The sequence below is a fragment of the Seriola dumerili genome, unplaced genomic scaffold, assembly GCF_002260705.1.
Source record: "Seriola dumerili isolate Sdu_G_001 unplaced genomic scaffold, Sdu_1.0 BDQW01000025.1, whole genome shotgun sequence".
NCBI lineage: Eukaryota > Metazoa > Chordata > Actinopteri > Carangiformes > Carangidae > Seriola > Seriola dumerili.
This window is the reverse complement of record NW_019174280.1, coordinates 4,247,478-4,271,304: the sequence shown is the minus strand read 5'-3', so window position 1 is coordinate 4,271,304 and position 23,827 is coordinate 4,247,478. Positions and strand designations below refer to the sequence as shown.

The following is a 23,827-nucleotide window of genomic DNA, read 5'->3' as shown; positions in this document are numbered from 1 at the left end:
GCCAGGTCATCTCTCTCTCAATGAAACTAGCCAAGTGAATACGGACAACCAGTGAAGTGTCAACTGTGCCCTGCCTCCAGAGACTTTAAAGCCTGCCTTATCAGTGGGTCAGCTGCCAGGTTACATACATGCAGTCAGACCTCCTAGTCCATCCCTGCCAGCACATGGCAGAGGAGCCCTGAACCTGAGCCGGTTCTGAAAACAGACAAAATGTTCCATTAAATCTGTGTGTGAAGTTTTTTGCATTGACCTCTGTGAGACAAAGCAAAGTAAATATGTAGCACAGTCTTTTTTATGAGTAGCATTTTCACCTTTTCTGAGTTAAGAATTTTGTTCAATGTGTTGGATTCATCTCTGTGTTGGAAACATTAAAAAACTGAAGCAGACAGACTATAAAACATGTAGAAGTCTGTATTGCACCTTTGACACATCAACAGACAGGGACAGATGAAGGAATAGAGATTTCAATCTCTGGAAAACATAAATTTATACATTTTTACACTCATAGAAAGGCTTGTTCCTTTTAAGCTGTTTTATGTATGCATGCATGAGTGTGTGTATGTGTGTGGTCATCCTTTTTTCCCTTTGATGCCTATACATTTCCCTGATAACCTTGATCCAGTAATGAGAATAGAAGGGCTTCCTTTGTTTTAGTATTCTTCAGACAACTTCAGATGTAAGTTCATGCTGTAAAAGTGCTCACATGCAGCCATCTTCTTATTTCCATTTTCACATTTGCTTTGTTTTTGCGTCAATTAAAATGTTTTTATCAAGGACATAATACACAGTGGATTTCTGTACATCAACATCAACTGGTTAATTAAGCCATAATGTTTTCTTTTATCATAGTATCTCTCTAGTGTTTCTACTTTATTTAAAGGGTTATTTTTATAGGGATAAATATCATTGGACCAATGCCACATACAGTGTTTATAGTCTCATAAATAAGGTAGTTTTCATAACCAGTCCCATCACAAGAATTTCTCGAACTAAAAAATTACACACACACACATAACATGATAACAAAACACATTAATGGAAAATAAGTGGCACAGATTACAATGAGAGTAGATCCTAATGAAAATCATCAATTACTACACCCTTGTTTTGCCATTTGACACTTTTATAACCCTCTCTTTGTCTTTCTGTCTCTTTGTCTCCCTAGTCCTTCCTGTCCTTGGTCAACCTGCTCTCCTCTTCCCAATCAGTATGGGAGCTGCTGGGCCGACAGCCTTTAGCCAACAAGAGTGAATACACCCTAAGAGAAATGCCATCCTCCATACCTGTAAGTGGTTTTCACGCTGTGTAGTTCAGATTTCATGCAATGCCTCTTTCAGCCATTTGAGGGCATGTTTGCACTTTTCATTTTGTGTCCAACCACCACCCATGCACTTGTTTTACCTTGCAAAGGGCTCTTCCGAAACCCTCAATATACTGAAGCTGATGTACATTCTCCACCTTACACATTGTAAATATCCACACTGTTTTCATTTTGCACCATAACTGCTGTCTTCTGTTTCACACCCTCTCATTTTTACTTTGCAGGATTTGATTGACAGGCTGATTGCTGTGAATTCAGATGCAAAGATTCACTCCCTGTTCCACTATGAGCAGTCTCACACATTCGGCCTGAGGTGAGTGACTGATACTTTTTTTTTTTCCATATTACTTAACATCAGTGGGGAAGCACACAATATCGGATTAACACCTGGTGACTGCACACGCTCTTGCATACACACACACACACACACACATCTAGCAGTAGCAAACTGACATGGTTCTTTATACTTTGATTACCCAGCACTGAAAGGCTGATGAAAGGATTTCTCTGGATAAGAGAGAAATAAGCTTGGCTGTGTGGGTGTGAATGTGTGTATATGTGTGTGTATGTCTATTTTTATGAAGAACAGACATCCTAAAAGTGAGAAGAGCATTGAAAGAGGAGAGGAAATTCATCTAAAATGAAGAACTATTTCAGTTTTGATTCCGGGTTTGATTAGGGTTCAGATTGGGGTAGGACTACACTAAAGGTTACAGTTAATGCTGTGATACTGTGATACTGCACTGTAAAAATGACAAGGGTCTGTCAGTTGTGAGACTTATCCAACCTTTAAATGCAACTAAGGTCTGTTGTTAAAGTTAATGTGTTCCAGTCTAAAAATGTGTCTAAGATCGATGAAAAGCAATCTGCAGGATAAAGGTATATATGTCTTGTGTGTGTGTGTGCAAAGCTCTGGTGGCTGCTGTGCATTCCTTTGCCTTTCTGAATCACAATAGCTTTGACTTGTTTGGAGCCACGCTGACTCACTCTCTGTGCCTGTCAGTCAGCTCACTCCTATTAACATCCAGAAACTAAGTGAAAGGAACAAGAGGCTCTATTCATTTACCAACCAGACTGATGGATTAACTGACAGACTTAGACTCTAGGCCTCTCTGTGGGTTGTTAAATGTGTTAAACGTAACATTTTACTATCAGTAAGTCGAGTCATACCATATTAAATTTGAGGTATTAGTATAACTACCCAAAACCAACAACTTCTGAGTATATATGTCATATCAACTTTTGGCCTTAAATTCTAATTTTTAAGGTTACATGCAGATTATTGCAGTTATTTTCAGTTAATTTTTTAATTTTCTTGCTTGGAGAATTTGGCTCATCTAACTCAGACAGCATAAAAACAAATAAAGTCACAAATACATACAAGGACATGGCACTGAATAATCAGCAATATGTCCAAAAAATATTAGAAATAAAAACCTGCTAGCTGGATATTAAACTTGATTGTAACCTTGAAATTATTGGATTGTAAGATTGGAGAAAACTTTTGTTCTGTATTATTTATTAACAGTTACACTCTAAAACCTGGCTTTGGTTGCTTTATTAGGGCTGTGTGGGTGTGGTTTGGTCACATTCGAGTGTGGCCTTGCAACATAAAACAACATCTGTCATAAAATTTGATTCAAATATCACTAACTCCTGATTGGTGCATGCAAGGATGTGAAATCACCTTTCTACCTGAGTCCCGCCCAATTTAAACCAGCGGAAGAGCAATTGACAAAACGGGAAAAAATAAGACAGAAATCTTGTGAGAATCATGTGAAATAACAGAAATTGTTTACACTTTGTGTTCATGTAGGATCCCCTCATGCATAGCAAGTACAGAGTGGTAGTAGTGAGTAAATGAACACTGGTTTTAAGCCTCAACACCCAGCCAAGTGACTCAGGAATGAAATTTCTTCAAGTGCCCATCCCTAGTCACTACAGCTGCCTGATTTATTTTACAGATTTACAAAGGTTGATTTACAACTACAAACCTTTTAAGTATTTGTGAACATCATCATCAAAAGTACTTTGGCCCTGATTTGAGCCCATACTGTTGCTGGATCACGATGCTGTGGAGAGGAAGTGTAGAGGATGCTTCATCACAGACCAGTAAAGCATGCAGCAGTTTAACACACAATTAAAAACCTAATCCATGACAGGAAGTAGAGCCTAGCTGTGGCCATTCATGTGCAGGATGTTTGAAACTTGTCCTGACACACAGAAATATTGGATTATGAAGGTGCTATAGTGTTCTGGTGCCACTTTCATGTTGTACTGGATTTTCACATATCAGTTTTTGTCTGTGCTGTAAGGCTGTATTTAATTACTTTATGGGTTGTACTGTCGTAGTTTGCCTTGGCCTTATTGTATGTAGTGGAGAACAGCATTGCCTGCAGTTGTGGGGTCAGTAAAGCTTGAAGTAAAGTGCAGTAGTGTGCAAAAGTTTCAGCAACATAGGCAAATAGACATTTTGTTGATTTTTGAAGTGAAAAGAAGTAAATACAACCACATGAAAATGTTTCTTCAAATGTAAATCTTATGAACGTAAAGAATATTGAAAAAAAGCAGTAGTTGTGGCATGTATGAAAGTTTGGCACTGTTCTAAGTCAGTACTTGGTACGCTCCCTGCTTTGGCAGATAACACAGCTTGCAAACAGTTTGTGTTCTTGTGTAGCAGCTGAGAGACTATCTATACTTAGGAATTTCACCCAGTCTTCTTGCAGATCACATTAAGTGATCTACCCACAGATTTTCAATAATGTTCAGGTCAGGGGACTATGTTCCTGTTCCAAAAACTTGAGCTTGTGTTTCTTGAGGGAGCTCATGGTGGATTTTGAGATCTGCTTTGGATCATTGTCCTGCTGTGGAAGCCAGCTGTTCGCTCTAAGTGAAAAATATGAAACGCCATCCATTCATTGTGGTAGTAGAAACCAACCACAACATACATAACTGTCTGGTTTTACACTAATACACAACAGGATTCATTAATACACTAAAGTTGTTGTGTATTTTTCACAGTTTTCCAAGGCCTCACTTTCTTGCAGCTCTCAGTTTAGCTAGACACTTCATCACAGTGTTTAATTATAAAGTGACCTGTTTTACCACCTTAATTTATTTTCTTGTGACTGTCTACAAGGAGAGGAACAGATTTCCTCATGAAATTGAAGCGAAACTTCTTTGTTAGTACAAAAACTACATATATATATATATATATATATATATATTGGAGGGGTACAAATTATTGTGGCTACATGATTAAAAACAAGACAATTCAACCCAGAAAGGTCACACGTGATATACACTGGTCTTGTTTTTAAAAATGTAACTGTGATAGTAAAGGGATTTTTTAAAAACCTTTTGTACTTAATCAACCCAGTGTGTCTTCTGTGATTTTTAGGGAAAATCTATTCCCTCCCCTGTAGATGATAATATTAGCCCACCCATTCATCAGTAGCACCTGCTTCTGTTTCATCACAGTCGGATCCAAGTCGCTCTTCTCCAGTGTGCCATTATTTTTCTGCTTGTTTGTTTATTTGACACAGCATCATTTGTATTAAGCACAATTACAGGTAGTATTAACATTTAATTAAATTTGACTCTATACTCAGATGCTTGGTATTACAGACTTTGCACGTTTTGTATTTTCCACTGAGATATAAAGCTGGTTAGAAAAAATAGCTCCAATTATACCAACACAAACAAGCTGGAAAACAAACACCTGTCTGATTAAGAGAGTCTGTTTTCTTTGTATTTTTGTGTGTGTATACATCACTGATAAATAGGTGCTAATGTGTACTTATTTTGTTCTGAGCTCAGGAGCAATAGCAAAAAATGCCATTATTCCTGACTGTACTGAGTCGGTTGTTCTCAGCAGCGCCTGTCGTGTTGTCTTAGACCACGTGTATCTGTGAGATTTAAAACGTTAAATATGAATCTGGTCATGGACAAACCCTCAGCTTGACTCCGTGTTAACCTTCAGCTTCACCTGAGGCAGACAACCACACAGGTTGCCACCTTGTGTGATATTTTTTTGTGACCACAGTAGATGTAGAGGGAGTAAGGGGATTCAGCCTGGATAATTTGCTCAGGTGTCGATCTGTCACGTATGCTACATAGTGAATAATGGATAACAGCTCCAGGTTGTTCTCCTTTTGCAATGTGTTTTTTTTTTCTCTTGAATGTGTGTTTCCTCCTATTGAATGTACGAAAAGCCAATACATTGTTTTTATGTGTATTATTGTCTGATTTTCATGTAACAATACAGCTCAAGACTTGAGCAAAACACACGTTCAGAAAGACCCTTTAATTGTGAGAAATCTGCTCTCCGGTGTATTTTAAAAAATGGAGTCTTCTCCAGTTTTAGTAGCTGCAGATTTGTTTCCTGCCATCAAGCTTTATACTGTAGGTGCTTGTTGAGAGGATGAGGCTGACGTTATTCTGTATTTTTCATTTTGTTAACAAATCTCATACTTTTCAACTTTCCTACACTGTCTGTGGCACACAGCTCCAAGCCCATTGGTTCCTACTGAAGACATGAATCTTTAAAAAGATCTTGATGGGCACTAATCTGCAGTTTTATACACCTTTAATGCACAGTAAGCATTTATGGCAGCATGACGGTGTATCTGGAATTGACTCAAAATAAACTACTGTGCCCGTGTTCACTGTAATGACTGAACATGTCACCTGCAACAGTGTGGGTCAATGATGTTTTTAATTGTTTTTGGACAACAATGGACCTCTTTGGCACTTATTAGAATTCAATATAATTCAAAACACTTTATTTGTCCCCAAGAGGCAATTTGTAGAAGCATATAGAGCAGCACAGTCACAAGCAGCACAATACTGGAAATTAAAAATTAAAAAAACATAAGCTAAACATTAGAGTACTAATATTATAATGCTAATTATAATACATAAATGCCAAAATGAGCTACATGTTATGATAATAATGATAATGATATGATAATGATAAAATGAGTGCAAGAAAAGTATAATTGATAATTAATAATTAAAAGTATATATAATGCAATGTAGTGGAAAAAATGACTACACATCAGACATTTTGATAGCAATAAAATAATAAAGATAATGATGAGGATATTAATACAATAATATAATGCAGTGTACATTATGTATTTTTAAAGATGGATAGCTCTATAATGTATAGTTGCATGGTGATTTGTTAAACACTAAGTAGGATAAATTCTTTTTTTTTTTATGGGATTTGTTGACACAAAATTGTTAACAAAATAAAAATATTGCTAAATAACTTATCCTTGAAGCAGCCAACAGAATGAAGCCTCAGGAGATTTTTTTGAAGTAGTACAATTTTCATGAAATTCGACCAATTCTGCAGTTGGCTCCAGAAAGAGTTCTTCACAAAGCAATTTGAAATCAGCCTTGGACTTTACCCTCGCATTATGTCACAACAGTTTTGACCTTTTCAACCATATTCAACCCAAGTCTAATCACCAGCACCACTGTCAAACAAACATGCACTTAGCATTCCTCAAGTGCGGCCCCCTTGAAAAAAAAAAAAAGAAGGCACAATTTCCACCCCTCTTGATCTTCACAAGCTAATGAGCAAAAATTCCTCAGCCCCTTTCCTTGTTGCTAAAAGCCTCTTTGTTGTCATGGTAATCACCCCCTCTTCCTCCCACCGTTTTTTCCCCTGCTGTGTAAATTGTTTGGATGCCTGAACACTACTCTCTCTGCGGTTGATGTTTCTAAACACTGCAATTGTGTGTGTGTGTGTGTGTGTGCTGGTGTACATTTTTATTAATATGATCATACAACTTTAAGAATAAACCAAATCTCAAAACTCATGCCCTATGCACAATGGATGGAGCAGAAAAGAGTCGCAGTCTTTATTCTTTCTGCAATTCAGACATGATGAAGATTATGTTTGTATTGCAGGAAGGTCCAGAGGTTCTCAGGTCAAGGTGAGGCCCTTGCATATGGGAACCGAACAGGTACTACACAGACAGTGCAGCACTGACAGGAACAGTCTTTATAGGACTCAGACAAAGTCCTAGTGTCAGGTCAGAGTTCTTTTGTTCTCACCAGAGTTCAGCTGTGGTCGTCTCACCTCCCCAGACAAAGTAAACTAGACTGAAATAGATCAAGAATGAATAAAAGATGATACATATTTTGGAGTTTCATTCTGTTGCATCAAATAAGTCAGATGTGACTGATTACTTTGTTTTGGTTCAGGCTCAGTAACAACAGATTAAAAAGTCAAGATTCCCCACAGTATAGTAAAGTTTCATGGTTTGGTTTCCCATTGTTGGGATTTGCATGTAGTGCTCAGGCCCAAATGAAGCTTCTAATTGATCTTTGACGATGCACAGCCTGTGGGCTTTTCATGCTGCTACCTTGATATGTGCAGATCATTAACTTAAAGCACTTGTTTTCATTGTGCAGAGTGGTGTAGCAGGGGTATTTTATCTCTACTTTATCTCTACTTTGTACTATGTAAGTGTTGATCTTGAAAACTGTTAGATTTTTGGGGATTTACTACTATTTAGCATTTCCACAAACCTATGAAAAATGATTTCCATAGGTCCATATTTCCAGAGATTTTCTTTTCATTACTGCGCTTTTTAATGATTTTATGATTGATTAATTATTAACATTTTCATAACTGCAACTTTTAAATGATCTCCCAGCTGCCTGCTATAAACCAACCAAATTATTGACCATTTGCATCTCACCTCGAGCATGACTAATCAATCAGTAGTGTGATCATCAGTCATACTGGCAAGAAAATTACTCTTGGGTTTTAATTGGTTTAAACTCAAGTCTTCTGATGCATGTGGGCACATAATCATCTGTCATAAATGGGTGTTTCACTGCATGTCTTTCAACATCAGATGAAGTGAGCCATATTCCTGGTCAGCATGAATAAAATCTATAACAAGTTAGATTGTTTGAGGAGATGAATTGTAGTGTGTCAATAATCTCAACCATCCAGCTCAGTGTTTCTCTTTCTTTGACTTCAATTTGAATATAAATGTCTTTATTTATAAATAGGACATTAGATGCGAGAAATGATCTACAGTCACTCTGACTGAATGTGGTCATCGACTTTCTTTTTCAAACTGCTGTTTAATACAGTTTAGCAATGCTGCCCCACTGTCCTACTTTGTGCTGTTAATTAGCGTTTGCACATTACCCACATCAGGGTGTTTGGCCTCCTATGGAGCTAACTGTGCAGCTTATTGTGCCTTGTCATCCACTGTGTGTATTTACAGTAATGCTTTGCTGAGAAACAACTATGGTTAGTTAAGTAGAGGCAAATGATAAATTATGAACAAATTTGTTTGTATTTTCTTGTCAAAAACAGTATTGAAATTAATTCCGCATATTAGTGTAGCTCAACAATTAAATGAGTTGTCAGCCATTTTTATGCCTCTGCGCCAGCAACAGGGTTGTCTGTCAGTCTTTTTCATTCTTGTGAACGCGATATCTCTGTAATGCCTATTCATTCGGACTCAAGGATGAACTGATTAGATTTTGGTGGTCAAAAGTCAAAGGTCAAGGTCTCGGTGACCTTTACAGGATACGGTTTTGGGCTTGTGAACACAATATCTCGGGAACTCTTCAAGGGAATCCCTTCACATTTGGCACAAATGTCCACTGAGACTCGACAAACTGATGAGATTCAAAGATCACTTTGACTGCACAAAACACTTTTTATCCGAAACACAAGACTACACACAGCAATTATGACATAATTTCACACAAATGGTTAATATTTTATATGATTCTGCATAAACAGGGATGTAACCTGAAACTAGTCCGAGTGGCGGAGGCAGACAACCACCAGGCAGTAATTCTAGTTGAATTTAGGCTGAGGTCAGAGGTTATGTTAGGCTGTTGGAGAGCTGTCATGAGAGTGTCTTTGGAGGCAAAGTTTGGTAGCAGTCTGTCCATGTGGTTTACAACCAAAGGTGTCAGAAATAATTAAATGAATTATCGATGAAACAGTCAATCAACTGATTTGTTGATAGAAAAAATGATTTTGCTATAGTTTTGATGAATAACTGATGAATCATCAGCTTCTACAATAGTAAAGTGAAATGTTTAGATTTAGGACTGCTGCTTGGGCAAAATAAGCCATTTGCTTAGGCAATCGCTTGGGAAATCGTGATGGCATTTGTCATGATTCATAGACCAAGCATTTAATCGAATAAAACATCAGCTGATTAACTGATGATAAAGATAATCGTTAGCTGCAGCCCTCGAATGAGAACCCCAGCTGGCAACAAGGTTTGAGGCATGCCTGGTTCTCTAGTTCATTGTCTCAGACTGTGAGAGGTCAGAAGGCCTGACAGATTCTCAGCCTCTTGCTGTGCCGCTGTCAGAATGAGTGAGTAGAGTTGTCAGTCAAACGGGAGTCCAAGTAACTGCCCAGTACATCAGGAAACGAAGCAGCTGCTTAAAAGGAGAGATGTTTTTCACAAGGACCAACGCACTTAGGACACACACACACACACACACACACACACACACCCACACACCCACGGCACACACACACACACACACACACACACACACGACTCCAAACAACATGCAGAGTTAATGCTGTAATAGTAAAAAAAAAACATACATCTGCACGATTAGAAATTGAAATGACATTTTGTGAAATTGGGATACAAGTGGTAATTTTAAAAAGGCTTTTAAATGTTCAAAAATAAGCCTGACATTTCTGTTCATTTGTTGTTTTTGTCATCTTAGCTTAAAAAAACTGCTGTTCCCTAATAGCAGTGATAATGATGAAGGAAATCAACTTGCACATACATAAAACTGTCTAAAAAGTACAGTAATATACTATTCATGTACAGAGTATTGGTAAATAAAACAGATTTTCTACTAAATTTAAAACTTGAATGACTTTAAGCATCAGACTATTTGTATAGAACAGCAAAAGAAGATCCGAGACTATTGATGCTATTGATTAAGCTCGGACAGAAGCAGTTGAATCACCCCACTTGGTTTACATTGCCCTGCTGCATGTCTTTTAGCTGAATAATGGCTTGGTCAGAGTAGAAATGTGTCACTTTATATGGGCTTTCCACAGGTAATTGGCAATTAGTCATTACTGGAATAAGTTAATCACATTTCTGATAGTCACACAATATTCCCAAATATTCCAAGTGTGTGTTTTTGTGTTGACTGCTGTGGTTCTGGAAGCCTCTACAGGTTTTGGGTCTAGTTAGATGAGAGGATCAATAACACTCTCATGTCTATGCGACAAGTTTGAATCTAGATGGCTTGGCTGATAGCGTTAAGACTGGAAGCAGGAGGAAACGGCTAGCTTGTTCAAATGGCTACCTACTGTAGCATGTTAACTCATTTTTTATCACATATTTGTTTAATCCATACACAAACAGAAATGTAAAACTGTGATGTGTATAGCATTGGTATAGTGTTGGGCAGGCAGGTGTTGCTTGGCTTGCTTGCTTTGGCTCCTATGGGTTTACATATCGTTGTTGTTGTTTGGGTTCTTCTGCCATTGCCATTGTTGTTCGTGCTTTAATGTCAAAGCACTTTGTAAACCCTTGTTTTTAAAGGTGCTATATCAATAAAGGTATTATTATTATTATTATTATTATTATTATTATTATTATTATTATTATTATTATTGTATGCAAACTGTAGTTCTTCAAGTAATTGTTGCAGCATGCAACTCCCTTTTTAAAAGTTGCCGCTTTTTTGTTTAGGTTTGCATACAGATTAAACAAATGAGATACAATGTGCTAAGTAGTGAGTTTGTAGGTGTATTTTATCTTCATGATTCACAAGGCTCATTGCTTCTAGTTCAGACTCCATACTTAATGCACAGAGTGGTATCACTTCTCGGCAAGATAAACTCTGGTACTAGTGTGAGGAGGTGGTGTTGAAGTTCACCTGGGATTTTTAATGATTTTATATATGATATAATTTGCTATTAAAACTGTGACCAGTAGTAATGCTTAAGTTAAAAAGTAATCAATGCATGCTTAAAAGATTTTCTGAAGCTTTTCCTTTCTATAGGTAATGGACCATATAAAACAAAAAGCTGTCTCAGGCTCTTAGTTTTCTTTAGTTTCTCAAAATACCACTGGAGCTTAACAGCCTGCTTGAGCCCGGTGTCATTACCAGCAACTCAAAATGAACCATGAAGCTTTTCCCAAGGGCTCCTACTTAACAAAGCTTACAATTGGCTACGGCAAGCTGGTGGAGAAAAATTGTTGACTGATCCAGCACTTGCAGACATACAACGCCAGAGGAAATAGACTGAATTCCAAGTGGGTGTGTCCGCTTGGTTCTGCCCTGCTGTACAGTATATGCTACATTGAAGCCTGAGCTGCTCTGTGCTGCTGTTTTGCTACTGTATCTCACAATGCCAGTCCTCTCTGTATTTTAATGTATTTTAATGTATTTGTTTTTGCTTGTTTGTGTTTGATGAAGACTGCTCAGTGTGCTCTGCTGTAATCTGGACTCATTTCTGCTGTTGGAGAGCCAGTACAACATCTGCTCCATGCTGCTGCAGAGTCAGAGGGAGAACGCCACTGAGCCAGTCACCAGTGAGGGGTATGAGCTCATGAACGCATACTTTAAAATGTATTTTGTATTGTTCTTTTGTAGTGATTTTGCCATTGACACACATTTCCAGAGATAAGCGTCATATCCCTTTATAACTTGCAAACACAAAATACTAGTTACTTCTGCTATAAATCCTGAATGAGAATACATTCGAAAATATTTATTATTAGCAATATGATGCTGTTTCATTATTGTCCTCTCCTTGACATTAGGACGAGATCATTTAACTGAAGGACTGTGGTGGCTGTAACTTAAATTGGAAAGGAATAAGATATTAATAACTGATTAAATAATAAGAGACAAACTAATGTGTTTTTTTCATGGGATTTGTTGACAAAAGACAAATATAGAATAAAATAATGTAATATAATATGACAACAGAAAGGTTTTGGCATCTAAAGGTTTCTTTGACTTATAAATAGTTCAACATTAGTTACATAGTTCATCATTTTGGGAAATGCACTTATTTGCTTTCTTTCTGTAAGTGACAGGAAAAGATCAATATCAATCTCATCTCATCTCTGCGCATTAAGTATGGAGCTGAGGCAAGGACCTGGTTAGCTTAGCTTAGCATAAAAAGTGTAAGCAGGGGGAAATGGCTAGCCTGGAATCTCCAAGTTCAAAGAGACTCATCTCTAAACCTTAGGAATTAAAACATATTATCTTGTTCAATCTGTTCATACAAAAATGCAATTGCCAACTTTTGATTTTATACATGGGGATTTACTGTATGTGGAACTATTTTTTGACAAACAGTGCCCAGTACTACTACCCTTAGCTGACCACGTCATGAATCCATCCATGGTCTTGACACACAGACACAAGAGGGATATTGATCTTCTAATCTAACTTTTGGACAGGGAAATAAAATCCTACTTCCCAAAGTGTTGAACTATTCCTTTAATACACTTTCTGCACTTTGACATTACTCCTGTGGCTTCTCCAGACATTTCAGTCAAAGTATGTTTTCTAGAAAGTTCAATTTACTCCAGCCAGAGCAAGGTGAACTGAAGGAAGTTATTTCAGACATTTAGACATTTCAATAGCTTCCACAGCGAGCATGTTCAACTCTCACATAGTCATTCTCTCTCGTACTCATTCAGAAAAGGCTTTTTGCTCCTCTCTGCATCAGCCTGATATGACAGAACACTTTCAAATTTAATCATCGCTCAGGATGAGAAATTGTTTGTTTGTTTGCCTTGTCACAAATAAAATGAAATAAAGCAGAAAGAAAGTGAAAAGGCCATTTCCGAAAGTGGGTGTTCAAGAGCCCCTCTCTCTTTTGTAATGTGCGGCAGAGCCATGGCTATTGGTTATGAATGGAAATGGCCCTGAAATGCCAACTCACACCGCATGTCTGAGTGCTGGCTCAATTTTCAAGAATGATGACTTGTTAATTTATCCTCCCATCTCTCTTTCTTGCCCTCTCCTCCCCTTGTGCTCCCATTATCGTCATCTCTTCTTTCCTTTTACCCTCCTCTTTTCCTCCTCCTCTTTCTCTCCTGTTCAATGTCATCTAAACTTTACTTTTTGGCATCTCACTCTTGATTTACCCTCCTTTTTGTTTCATTCTTTACCCCTAACTCTCTATTTTTCTCAGTTGCTCTGACCTTTTTAATATCAATGACACCCAAATTTTCACCAAAACTACTTTGTAAGAACAATCTGCACATTTTATTTTACTTTGGTTGTTTGAGTCATGAGTGATGTGACTTTTCTATCCTGAAAAAAATTATGCAAATTACATTTTGTGGCAAACAGGCTCTTGGAAAGAGAACTGTACAAGAAGATAGTCCCTTTTTATTTCCAATTTCGAGGCCAAATTGCCTCAGCTATAGTAACTATCTACCAAGGCTGACACCCTTCGACCCTAAAGTGCCTTTATAATTATAATGTTCTCTGATCTTATCTGAAATTCAACATAGAAATTCATCTCTTTCTTCTCTAACTTACCTTGCAGCAATGATACAGTCACAGTCATTCTGAGGCTTCAAACTCTTTGCAAAGTTTTCTGACTTTTCAAAGACACTTGTCTGAGCTACACTAAATTGGGGATGTTTTGAAGTGTTAGTGATTTGGTTGTGATTTTAATTTGCATGACCTTGTCTATCAAATAGACAAGAATATTATGGGGCAAAAAAATTGATTCTAATTTATTTATACATGTGCTACATATACCTGAGAAACCTAATGTCCTTTTTCTTCAAACTTTTTTTCAGATGTCTTTCTTGTTTGGTCATCTTGCAAATACTGTAGCCCACACATCTCAGTGCATGAGCATTTATAAAATTAGCCAAGAGTCCTTTGCAATTTTTGTTGTCTTTGTTCCTTTTGCACCTACTCCAACACTGCTGTCTTTGTCTAATCCTCTCTGCCTTCATCAGGGAGTTCATCATAGACAGTCTATCTGTGGAGAGGAATCATGTGCTGGTCCGTGCTAGTGTGGTGGGAGGTCCGTCTGAGAGAAGGCTTCCTCCTCGAGCCCTGCAAGAGGTCAGCTTTGCTTCGGTTTTCTTTGTTTTTTTTTTGTTTCTTTGTTTTGAAATGTGGTGGTTTCTTTCCACCTGTCTTATAGTCCTGAATTTTTGCATAAAAGAGAATTATGTGTGTTTGATTTATAGGGATTGAAGTAGAAAAAAATGCCATCTTTTGTCAGAAAATACATAAAAAATGGCAGCAAGTGTTATTTTGTGCAAAGAATCCTAACAACTAACTGAACAGCTCCACAAACTGATTCAAATCTGCGTCACCATTAATTGGACAGTTTGGAGTTCTACAGCTTTTCATCACATTGTTTCATAGTGGCTAGTTGTTTTTCTTTTGGTCAGAAGTGATTAAATTGTCTTTTTAATCTTTCCTTTCACTATTCTTAATTAACACAAACTCAGTCTTCACTGTGCTCGTGATCCAAACACATCCATCCATCAATTTCTATTCTGACTTTACACCACTGGTAATTTTAGTACAGATGAAAGGAGTACTACTGATTACCAACTGGGCCTCAGTCGTTGTTTGAAGCCTGCAGCCTTATTTACTCAGCATGTTTTGGGATAGATATCAATTATTTAGGTGTTGTTTACAGTGAGTGCAACACAGGAACTAATTTTCACTGAGGTCAAGGAAAGGATATGAAAAAGATAACTGAAGGGGAGACTGTAAATTAGTTTAGCGAGTATTTTCTTCATGTGTCACAGGTCTCTTTTGCTCATCTCTTCTGTTACTTGTGGAGAAAAAAAGGAACAGAAAGTTGTTAAGTAAGTTTACAAAACACACTGAAAATTAATCCATTGAGTGCGTTCCTAACATGCTGGACTCTTTGCTTCTTTTTCTAATGCTGTCAGAGAAGCTCATCACCTGAATGGCAGACTCAAATACCATCAGGGATTATCATGAGCAAGGGGCAGAGACAACTGGATAAAGATGCCTGCTTTTTAAACCCAATTAAGATTTAGAGCACATTATTTTGGTGAGTCACATGTTGAGTTATGACTCAAGAGTTACGGTTCTTAAAAAAGTTATGACAGGCGTAATGAACGCAACACTAAATAGCAGTGGGATACAAAGAAAGGAATAAATGAAAGAAGAGAGGAAGAAAAAAATGGAAAGGAGGAAAGAACTGATGGCAAACAAATAAACACATGTTGTGATGAACGGCTGAAAGCTCAGCGCTAAACAATTATTCAACAATGAATTCATCTACAAGTCACTGTGTAACTGAATTACACTGTTAATAGTTTCCAGTGTTTTAAATGCTATCATCAAACACTGTCACCACAGTTTTTTAGTATCTTGGATTACAAACAAATGGTGACAATCCATGTGTAACACAATGACCCATCAGTAACCGAGCCAATGCATAAACAGCCGTAACATCTGTCTAGTCAGAGCGGTGCAGAAATAAATCAAAGAAAATAATATATATCATGTATCATTTAGGTTTGAAGAGGACTGGTATTGTTTATCATGATTTACATTTAAAGTTTAATGAGTTGGTCAAATAATTAACTGAGTTTTTTTTCCATCTCCTCACTCCAGGGTGAAGATCCTTACCCCTGGCCCATGTTTTCAAGCTACCCTCTACCTCACTGCTACACCTTGGACCCACCGAAGATCCACCATAACTCACAGGGTAAGAGAAACGTTGCTGAAGTTGCCGATATTAACTTGCGGATTATTGTGATTAGTTTTTTCTCCTCGTACAGATTCTGAGATCAATGCATTTCTGGCATCATCTAAAGAAACAAAGGGTGAGGAGAGCTGGATGGTGATCTGCCGTAGGCTGTACTGCAAAGTCATGACCTCCAAACCCAGCATCCTAACTGGAAAGGGTAAGCTCCTCGTTCACTGGGCGGCTGTGTTTCTTCCTCATAGCCAGGATTTTCTATATACATATATAATATGTCTGAAATCAATCTTAATTTCTCACCTACTGCACATCATTACACAAGTGTCAGATAACTAGCAATTTACATGCAAACATTTGAAAAGAATATAAGTTTAAGAGAAAAGGGTAAATAAATAAAGGCTTGTAACAATTAATAATAAGCAATAACAGCTAGAAAGCTAACAACTATGAATCCCTTTTATGGACTACAAGCAAGACAAGTTTTATTGTCTTCACAGGCTTTTATTAACATATCAATACTTTCAACCACAAGTCATTCAATGGCCAAACTTAGCAGAAGTTAGCTGCAGCTCTGTTCTCCCTCTGTGTAACTCTCTCTGCTCTCACTGCCTCAAGCAACAGGGAGAACGACATCGTATTTCAGTGTAATTCCAGTGTAAATTTAGCTGCCACTATCAGACCCTGTAGTGTAGAGGCTACTTTCACAGACAGCTTACTGACATTAGTTACACTTGGGAATAAAGATTATGTATGTGTCTTGGAGAGATGGATGCATTTACACCTTTTCAACCAACTCCCATGATGTTGCAATCTTTTTTTTCTCTCACAAATGTTTCTTAGTTGCATTTAGATCTTTTTTTTTTTAGATTGGATAACTGTCTAATCCGCCAAGACTAATGAGGTGAAGTATAAACAGGGTCTTTGTTTTCATCATAACAGATGATAAGAGTAAGAGACACAGTATCCTAAACAGTAGGATAAAATAACCAGACTATATTAAGTCATGTGGTTATAATGGCAGCTGGTGGTGCAGTGTTGAATACATGTTATACAATAACCTCACAGCTTACAGTAAGTGTGCCATTCTGAACCTAGAGGAAAAACATATATGTCCTAGAGACTGTTGCATCCCACACTGATCGGTTGTGTCAACACCTGTTTTAACCAATGACCATATATAAAAGTGATACCATGGAAACAATGTCATTTTCCACACATAATTAGCATGTATTGTTAAGAACATGGAGCAGGAATGTGTACACCTTTACGTGTTTATACCGGATGCACAAACTCAAATGGGTCAGCTGAGTGTTTTGAATTTGTCTTTGAGAGCTAATATTTCCTATTAGCTCTGTATAAAGCTACATGTGTAAATGTTCTAATAATTATAGGAATAATAATGGGAACAACAAAAAAATATTCCATATGATACAATTAGACTATATTGTACAGTGGGGTCTGTATTTAACTAAATTATCTGCTGATGTCTTCTATTGTGCTGCAGGTGCACCATGCGCCCCTCCTCACCAAGACTACATTAATCTAATGTCTGTGAACCTTTTAAAGACTCATCATCACTGCCATTGACAGCCACAATGAAATGGCACTGACGCCTACTTTTCCTACGTAGGAGTAAATAGCGGTGATTCAAGGAGAACAAAAATACATCCAAATGAAGGAGGGCTCACAACCTTGTCATTAATGCATGTACCGCACTGTGATTGCCTCCTTTCATCAGTACACTGTTGAACTCAGCCTGTAAAAGCAGCCACTCTCTGCTCTTCGGTGCTCATTTAAAGCTTTTCACTGGAAGACTATGATCAAGACGTATCTGTTGAGCTTCCCTCAGCTGTAGAAGTGTTATTTTTCTTGGCATGTCATTAATCACGCAAAACCTCGCATTATACTTTTTAAGAAACATTCAGTGACGGAAATTGTAGCTTTTATAGGCTGACTACTAAATGAACCTACTTCTTAGGCAATGTATTGAACATTTACTTACGTCTAGCTCTGCGTGTGAAGATGCTGTGATTAGAACTTGTGTCTTCGATAGGCTTCTATTCAGCTGCAAGACAAAAATGATTAACTATACTATCTCTTCATCAAAACACTCATGATTAGAACTGTTTGCATGTTCAGTACCTCACTATCTTGTAAGCCTATTGATTGCTTAATCGGTCTCTCTCAACAGCATGTCAATGAGATGCATTCACCAGAGCTCAGAGTCAGACTTGCATTCTGAAACCTGCGAGCAGTTATGATCAGCGCTCATTGTGTTTTCTAAACTGGCAGATTGCGAAATGATCGTACGGCTGCACTGGTGTGTTTACAGAGGCGTTCATCACTTTGTTGCATGTTAAGCAGTTGCATGAACATGACTTCACTAACATCCTGTTTCACTTAGCACTTTATATGAGAGTTTTTATGTTGAAATGATAGAAATCCTTGATTACCATCATTCGATATCTGCTTCTTCTTTTTTTTTTTTAATGCAGTTAATATTTTATGATACGTCTCACCTTCCTCTGGTGACACTTGAAGAGTCCTCTTTCAAGTGTAGGGCCAGATAAGATCCTATGTAATCAGCTTTCACTGGATCTGAAGTGGTGCCATCACTCTATATATTAGCATTTTAGTACGTGCAAGGACATATTAAGGAGTACTTATATCAGTGAAGGTAGACTATAATATAATGTTTCCCATTGCAGCGCACTTTAACAGCATTGCAAACCACAGGATCCAAAATGACGATAAAACTGAATCAAAACCACTCAAAAAATGTTTCTACAAACAATGAACATTAACTGGTGTTAAATGTTCACATACATCCTGTAGATTTTTAATTCAAATAAACTGAGAATAAGTGACAATAAGTCTCAGAGATTTCAAATTGGGTTTTTATTTTTATGTGCAAAAAATAAATATCATCAAGAATTACCATGTAGACAACGTCTTACATTTTAAATGTCACTCAATTCAGAAGTTTATTTATTTAATAGTAAAAAAAAAAGAAAAAAAAAGTATCTGCACCTTGTTGCACCTGAGTCAAGTGGAATTGGAAATTATGCAGTGTGGTAAAATATCATATACTTAATGAATAAATCATATATGTGACCATGCTTGGTGTAAGATTCCGTAGGATTTTCTCAAACTGTCATCAGGAGCACACTGAATAAATCAGTAGTAATTACAGCTAAATTAAAGTAATGCATAATGCAAAATGCAAATACAGACTTAGATTAGGGATACGATGTGGAAAATATGCTGCCAAATTAGTCAGTTTAAACATTTTATATGCTGGAAGGAGTCAGTGCAGTGCAATGTATTCAGTGCAGGATATTAACAAAGAAATGTCTCATTCCAAGGTTTTTTCAAATATTTATTAAAGCAAATGAAGTTGGTCTAAACAGCTGAGCATGTCTGTGAAATAAGGCTTAAGTCATTACTTATCTAGGTGGCAGACTCCCACCAGCTCCATGAATTAAAACAAACAGGTCCTGTGCAGTCGCAGCTGTGCTCCTGGGCCCCTGTGTTGTGAGATATTGGTACTGTATTATCTGTATTACCTTTACAACCCTCATCACCCAGGGTTTCCCTCTATTTCCACAATTAGCTCTACAGTGACTGTGGGTGGCTTCTAAACATAGCGATGAGATATGACACTAAAAGCGACGCTCTACTCAGGGTCAATCAGTGGCAATGGAGCCGTAAATTGAATGGATGCACATTTTCAAGAGTAGTCTTAGATGTAATAATGTCACACTTCTAAACTGTCTATAAGATGAGTGGATCTCTTGAATGTTGTATTTTTTTATCCTAATGAAGGCTAAAATAAAGAAGCAATACTGTATGGCTTACAGGAAAAGTATTTTTAAAGTAAAACATCAAACGTATTTGAATTTGTGAACTGGATTTTCCTTGAAAACAGTATTTATTGTAACTATTCTGACATAAATTTAAGGTGTGTCTGTTTTTGCCTTCAGTGCTGGCCGACCTTCTGGAGAAGGTTGTGGCCCATCTATCCCGCTCCTCCACAGAGTGCTTCTTCTCTCCAGCTCAGTACAAAGGTCAGTTTTTTTTCTTGACAATTTAGACAAAAGAGAAATAACTAAAGGGCGGAATAAGCCAGATTCTTTGTACTTGGGACATAAATCTGATGTCTGTCTTTACATTCCTGTTACTTTCCGGGTTATGAAAATGACATTAGAATATTTTTTGTAAAAGGATTTTATAGTTCAGTGGTTTAAACTATTACATAACTTACAATTTACACTTGTTGAGATCTCTTTCGGTCCTTATTACATACATACATTTTGCCTTACTGTATTGCTTATGCGGTCATGTGGCAGGTGAAGGCAAGGGTCTTAGTGAAGTGAACCCTGTCTATGAAACTGGATGTGGAATTCAGCTAGTGACATTTAGTGTTAGTGTAAGAGGCAGAACGATAGAGACACAATAATTTAAGCCAAAGATCAAGGTCGACTTTGAGGCTTTATCGTCAGATTTGTGCTTAAATGCCTTGGAACTTGCCAACCACACCTCCACATGGTGAGTTAGGTCATGTGGTCAGGAGAGGCTGACCCAGTAAAGCCTGCAGTTGCCGGGGATATGTGGCAAGACTGTGGAGTAGCTTGATACAGAAATAACGATATATTAAGGTTCAGTATATTTTTGTTTAGGGAGAAAAATAACACAGAAAGAAGACTATAGATTTGTGTGAGGCTGAGGTTTATTAACTACCAGCTACTAAAGTGGATTGTTGGATGATGTGGATGAAGGGCTACTTGAGCTCATCTGGTAGTCCTGTGGGGGTACGCCATTGCTGTAGAGGATACGTCGAGGGTATCATATGTTGTACAGATTGTAAAGCCCTCAGAGGAAAATTTGTTTGTGCTTTGACCGACGTGACCTGACTGCATGGTCTTCAAGGAATGGGTTAGTAAAATCTTTGTAGCTTGTCTGAATCAGCAGACAGGTATCAGGAGGTCTGGACTTCGGCTTCTGGCAAAAGCACTGAGGGTCACTGGTCACTGTGACACTGAGGGAGATGAAAAGCTCAGCAGTGGCAGCACATCTGGGCTGGATGAGAGGTTTCTTGACATGTTGAGGGTTCTGAAAACTGTCGGGATGTCCTTGTTGACACAGTGTTGTGTGGAGGTTGGGGATGGTCTCTGTGGACTGGCAGATGGGGTAAAAAAAAAAGTGGAGAAATGCTTTCTAAATTTCCGAGCAGCTTTAACACCAGGATAAAATGAGTTGTGTTTCCCTAACCAAGCAAGTGAATGATTTGAGTAGGCTGGCTTGTTTGGTAGCCGATGGGCTAAACAACTGGAACATACTGATAGTAGCGAGAAAGAAAAGCTGCTAATTAGTGAATACCCAATCTTGCAAACTGTAAATTTTCCTAAAGGTAAAGAAGTGCTAATAATTTACATATTTTTTTTACAAAAATGCACTTAAACCCTATCATGGTGTCATCACGCCCTTCACCTGGAAAACTCTTCACAAGTTGCACTAACAACAAAAAGTAGTGTTCTGCCAGTGCATCAGCAAACCCCCTCAGTAAGAGAGCACTGAGTAAATGTAATTACTTCTTTATGTTCAATCAGATTTAAATTATATTTTCCATATTAGCTTAAATAATCAGGGCCTCAGTGCTGATTGAGTTGCTTCAGTACTGTATGTATTAAATCAACTCATCAGTGAAAATAATGAAAAAACAACACTTGAATTGAATCAATGGTACTGTATGACTGCTCAAATAATGTTTTGGTGTCTGAGCAATCATCTGGTGCTGATTAGTAACATTATTATAATGATGAGACTGTCACTGCTTTAAAGCAGTGGAAGCGATGAACCCCAATGCAGGGATCACACAGGGAGAGAGTCAAGTGCAATTTTGATGTATTTATGTAGAGCAAAAAGCCAAGAGGTGAACAGCAACAACAACTACACTTTACGTGAACTTAATAATGAACAAAATAGTAGGTGAGGTGAGCTGCGTGTCCATGAAGATCAAGTGGTAGAGTGCAATTTCATTATAAAGAATAATCCGGCTCTTACCTGCTCAGACTGAGCCAACAACTCTTAGTATAACTGTAAGTATTGTTACCAGGTCTCCAGTAAAGACATTCAAGCAATTACCATGCCACTCAAACACATTAAATTTGTCTCGCTTTTGCAGTTTAATTGATTTTTATGCAAATGCATTGCCTATGATGAGAGCTTGTTTCCTTTATAATGACAATACAAAACCTTTTGAACAGTTTGTGTTTTATTAAAATGAAAAGTCATTTTTCATGTTGGATGTAAATAAATATTTTTACATTTTTACCAAAGCTGAAAAATATAATCAAATATCAGCCATGTCAAAATGCAACAAAAAAAAAACCCCATTCGATTTGATTAGATTTGGACCATGTCAGTCTGGTAGATTACACTAAAGTAAAGCGTTGGTGTCTGAGAAGAGCACATATTGTCCATTAATCACAGATTAGTTTGTTTTACTATAATCACTGTTTTACATTAAATCTAATCTTTTAGCGCTTAGCTAAATATGACCCACTGAAACTATTATAAGAAAGAAGTGGGTGTGAAATACTGAAATAACATTAACTATAACAGCACATTAGTTACAAACTGCACCTCTGCTCTGTAGAAGATTCTGTAGCTTTGACTTTGTGGTTCTATGCATATTAAAAAGGGATTAAATAAAAGGATAAGCTGGAAGCCATGACTCGGAGTGACAGGTGGATAAAAAATCAGCCGTCCAGTGTCATCTGTGCTTGTGATTGTCACTTCGCCTTGCACGCTATCAAAAATGTGACCAGTTTCCTGCCAAGCTTGTAAAACTCATAGTGTTCTGAGCACCAAGTAGTTGAAGAGTTGTATTAAAAGTTTAAAGCTGTTGCTTTCATGGCATCTCGTCTGAGCAGATTAATGCATCATTGTCAATCTTAGAGTGATAAATTGATGCTGATACTGTGCAAAAGATGATTCATTTATTCCTCATCAGATTATAGTCTTCAGTGGTATTCAAAGATGTTTTAATATCTTTGAAATTGTTTTATATCCCTCCACTAATTGAAGAGATTTATCAACTATTTCTAAAAAGTTTTTTTCTCCTTGTTGTCCATCCTTTTCTCTACGCACGCACGCACGCACGCACGCACGCACGCACGCACGCACGCATGCACGAATGCACAGACGCACGAACGCACGCAGGCACGCACGCATGCACACACATACACACACAGCGATCTAGGCTTTAATTGATGTAATCACTTCAGTAAATTCACTCTGAAAGCTTTGGACTCACCTACTTGCACAAGTTTTCTTTTTCAAAGTGTTTGTCCTTGGTCTTTTGATTTTACATATGCTGATGATAGTGAGTTGACCTGACAAGACGTTGCAGAACTTTATTTACTTTGTGCCGTTCGTACAATGGACACATTTGTTTCACTAGTTGGAGCTACGGTTAGGATATTTGACAACATAGGCAAGGCAAGTTTATTTGTCATTTACTTAAAGTGCTTTAGAGAAGACATAAAAAAGAGATGAGGACACATTGTAAAAGGCAATCAGGTGTATAGGATTTAAGAGGAAGATAAACAAGCTAAATAAATTAAACGCAATAAAGAAGAGAATAAAGTTTCGAGGCAGTGCAAGATGTGAATGAATAGCTCCAGACTGAATCTGGAAAAAGGAAATGGCAAACAGAAAAGCTTTAAGCCTGAATTTAGAAGAACTGTGAGTTGGAGCATACAACAACAAGTTTTGTGGAA

The 23,827-nt window shown here is 37.5% G+C and overlaps 1 protein-coding gene across 1 annotated transcript in view; it reads left to right on the top strand.

Annotated features, from left to right (window-relative positions):
* tbc1d32 (TBC1 domain family member 32) overlaps positions 1 to 23,827 on the top strand; it is a 74,028-nt gene that overhangs the window by 20,772 nt on the left and 29,429 nt on the right. The window contains exons 22-28 of the mRNA XM_022770350.1: positions 1,166 to 1,285; positions 1,546 to 1,634; positions 11,783 to 11,905; positions 14,302 to 14,410; positions 15,953 to 16,046; positions 16,120 to 16,245; positions 20,027 to 20,110. Of these exons, the coding sequence (XP_022626071.1) occupies positions 1,166 to 1,285; positions 1,546 to 1,634; positions 11,783 to 11,905; positions 14,302 to 14,410; positions 15,953 to 16,046; positions 16,120 to 16,245; positions 20,027 to 20,110 (745 nt within the window). The remainder of the gene's footprint in view (positions 1 to 1,165; positions 1,286 to 1,545; positions 1,635 to 11,782; positions 11,906 to 14,301; positions 14,411 to 15,952; positions 16,047 to 16,119; positions 16,246 to 20,026; positions 20,111 to 23,827) is intronic.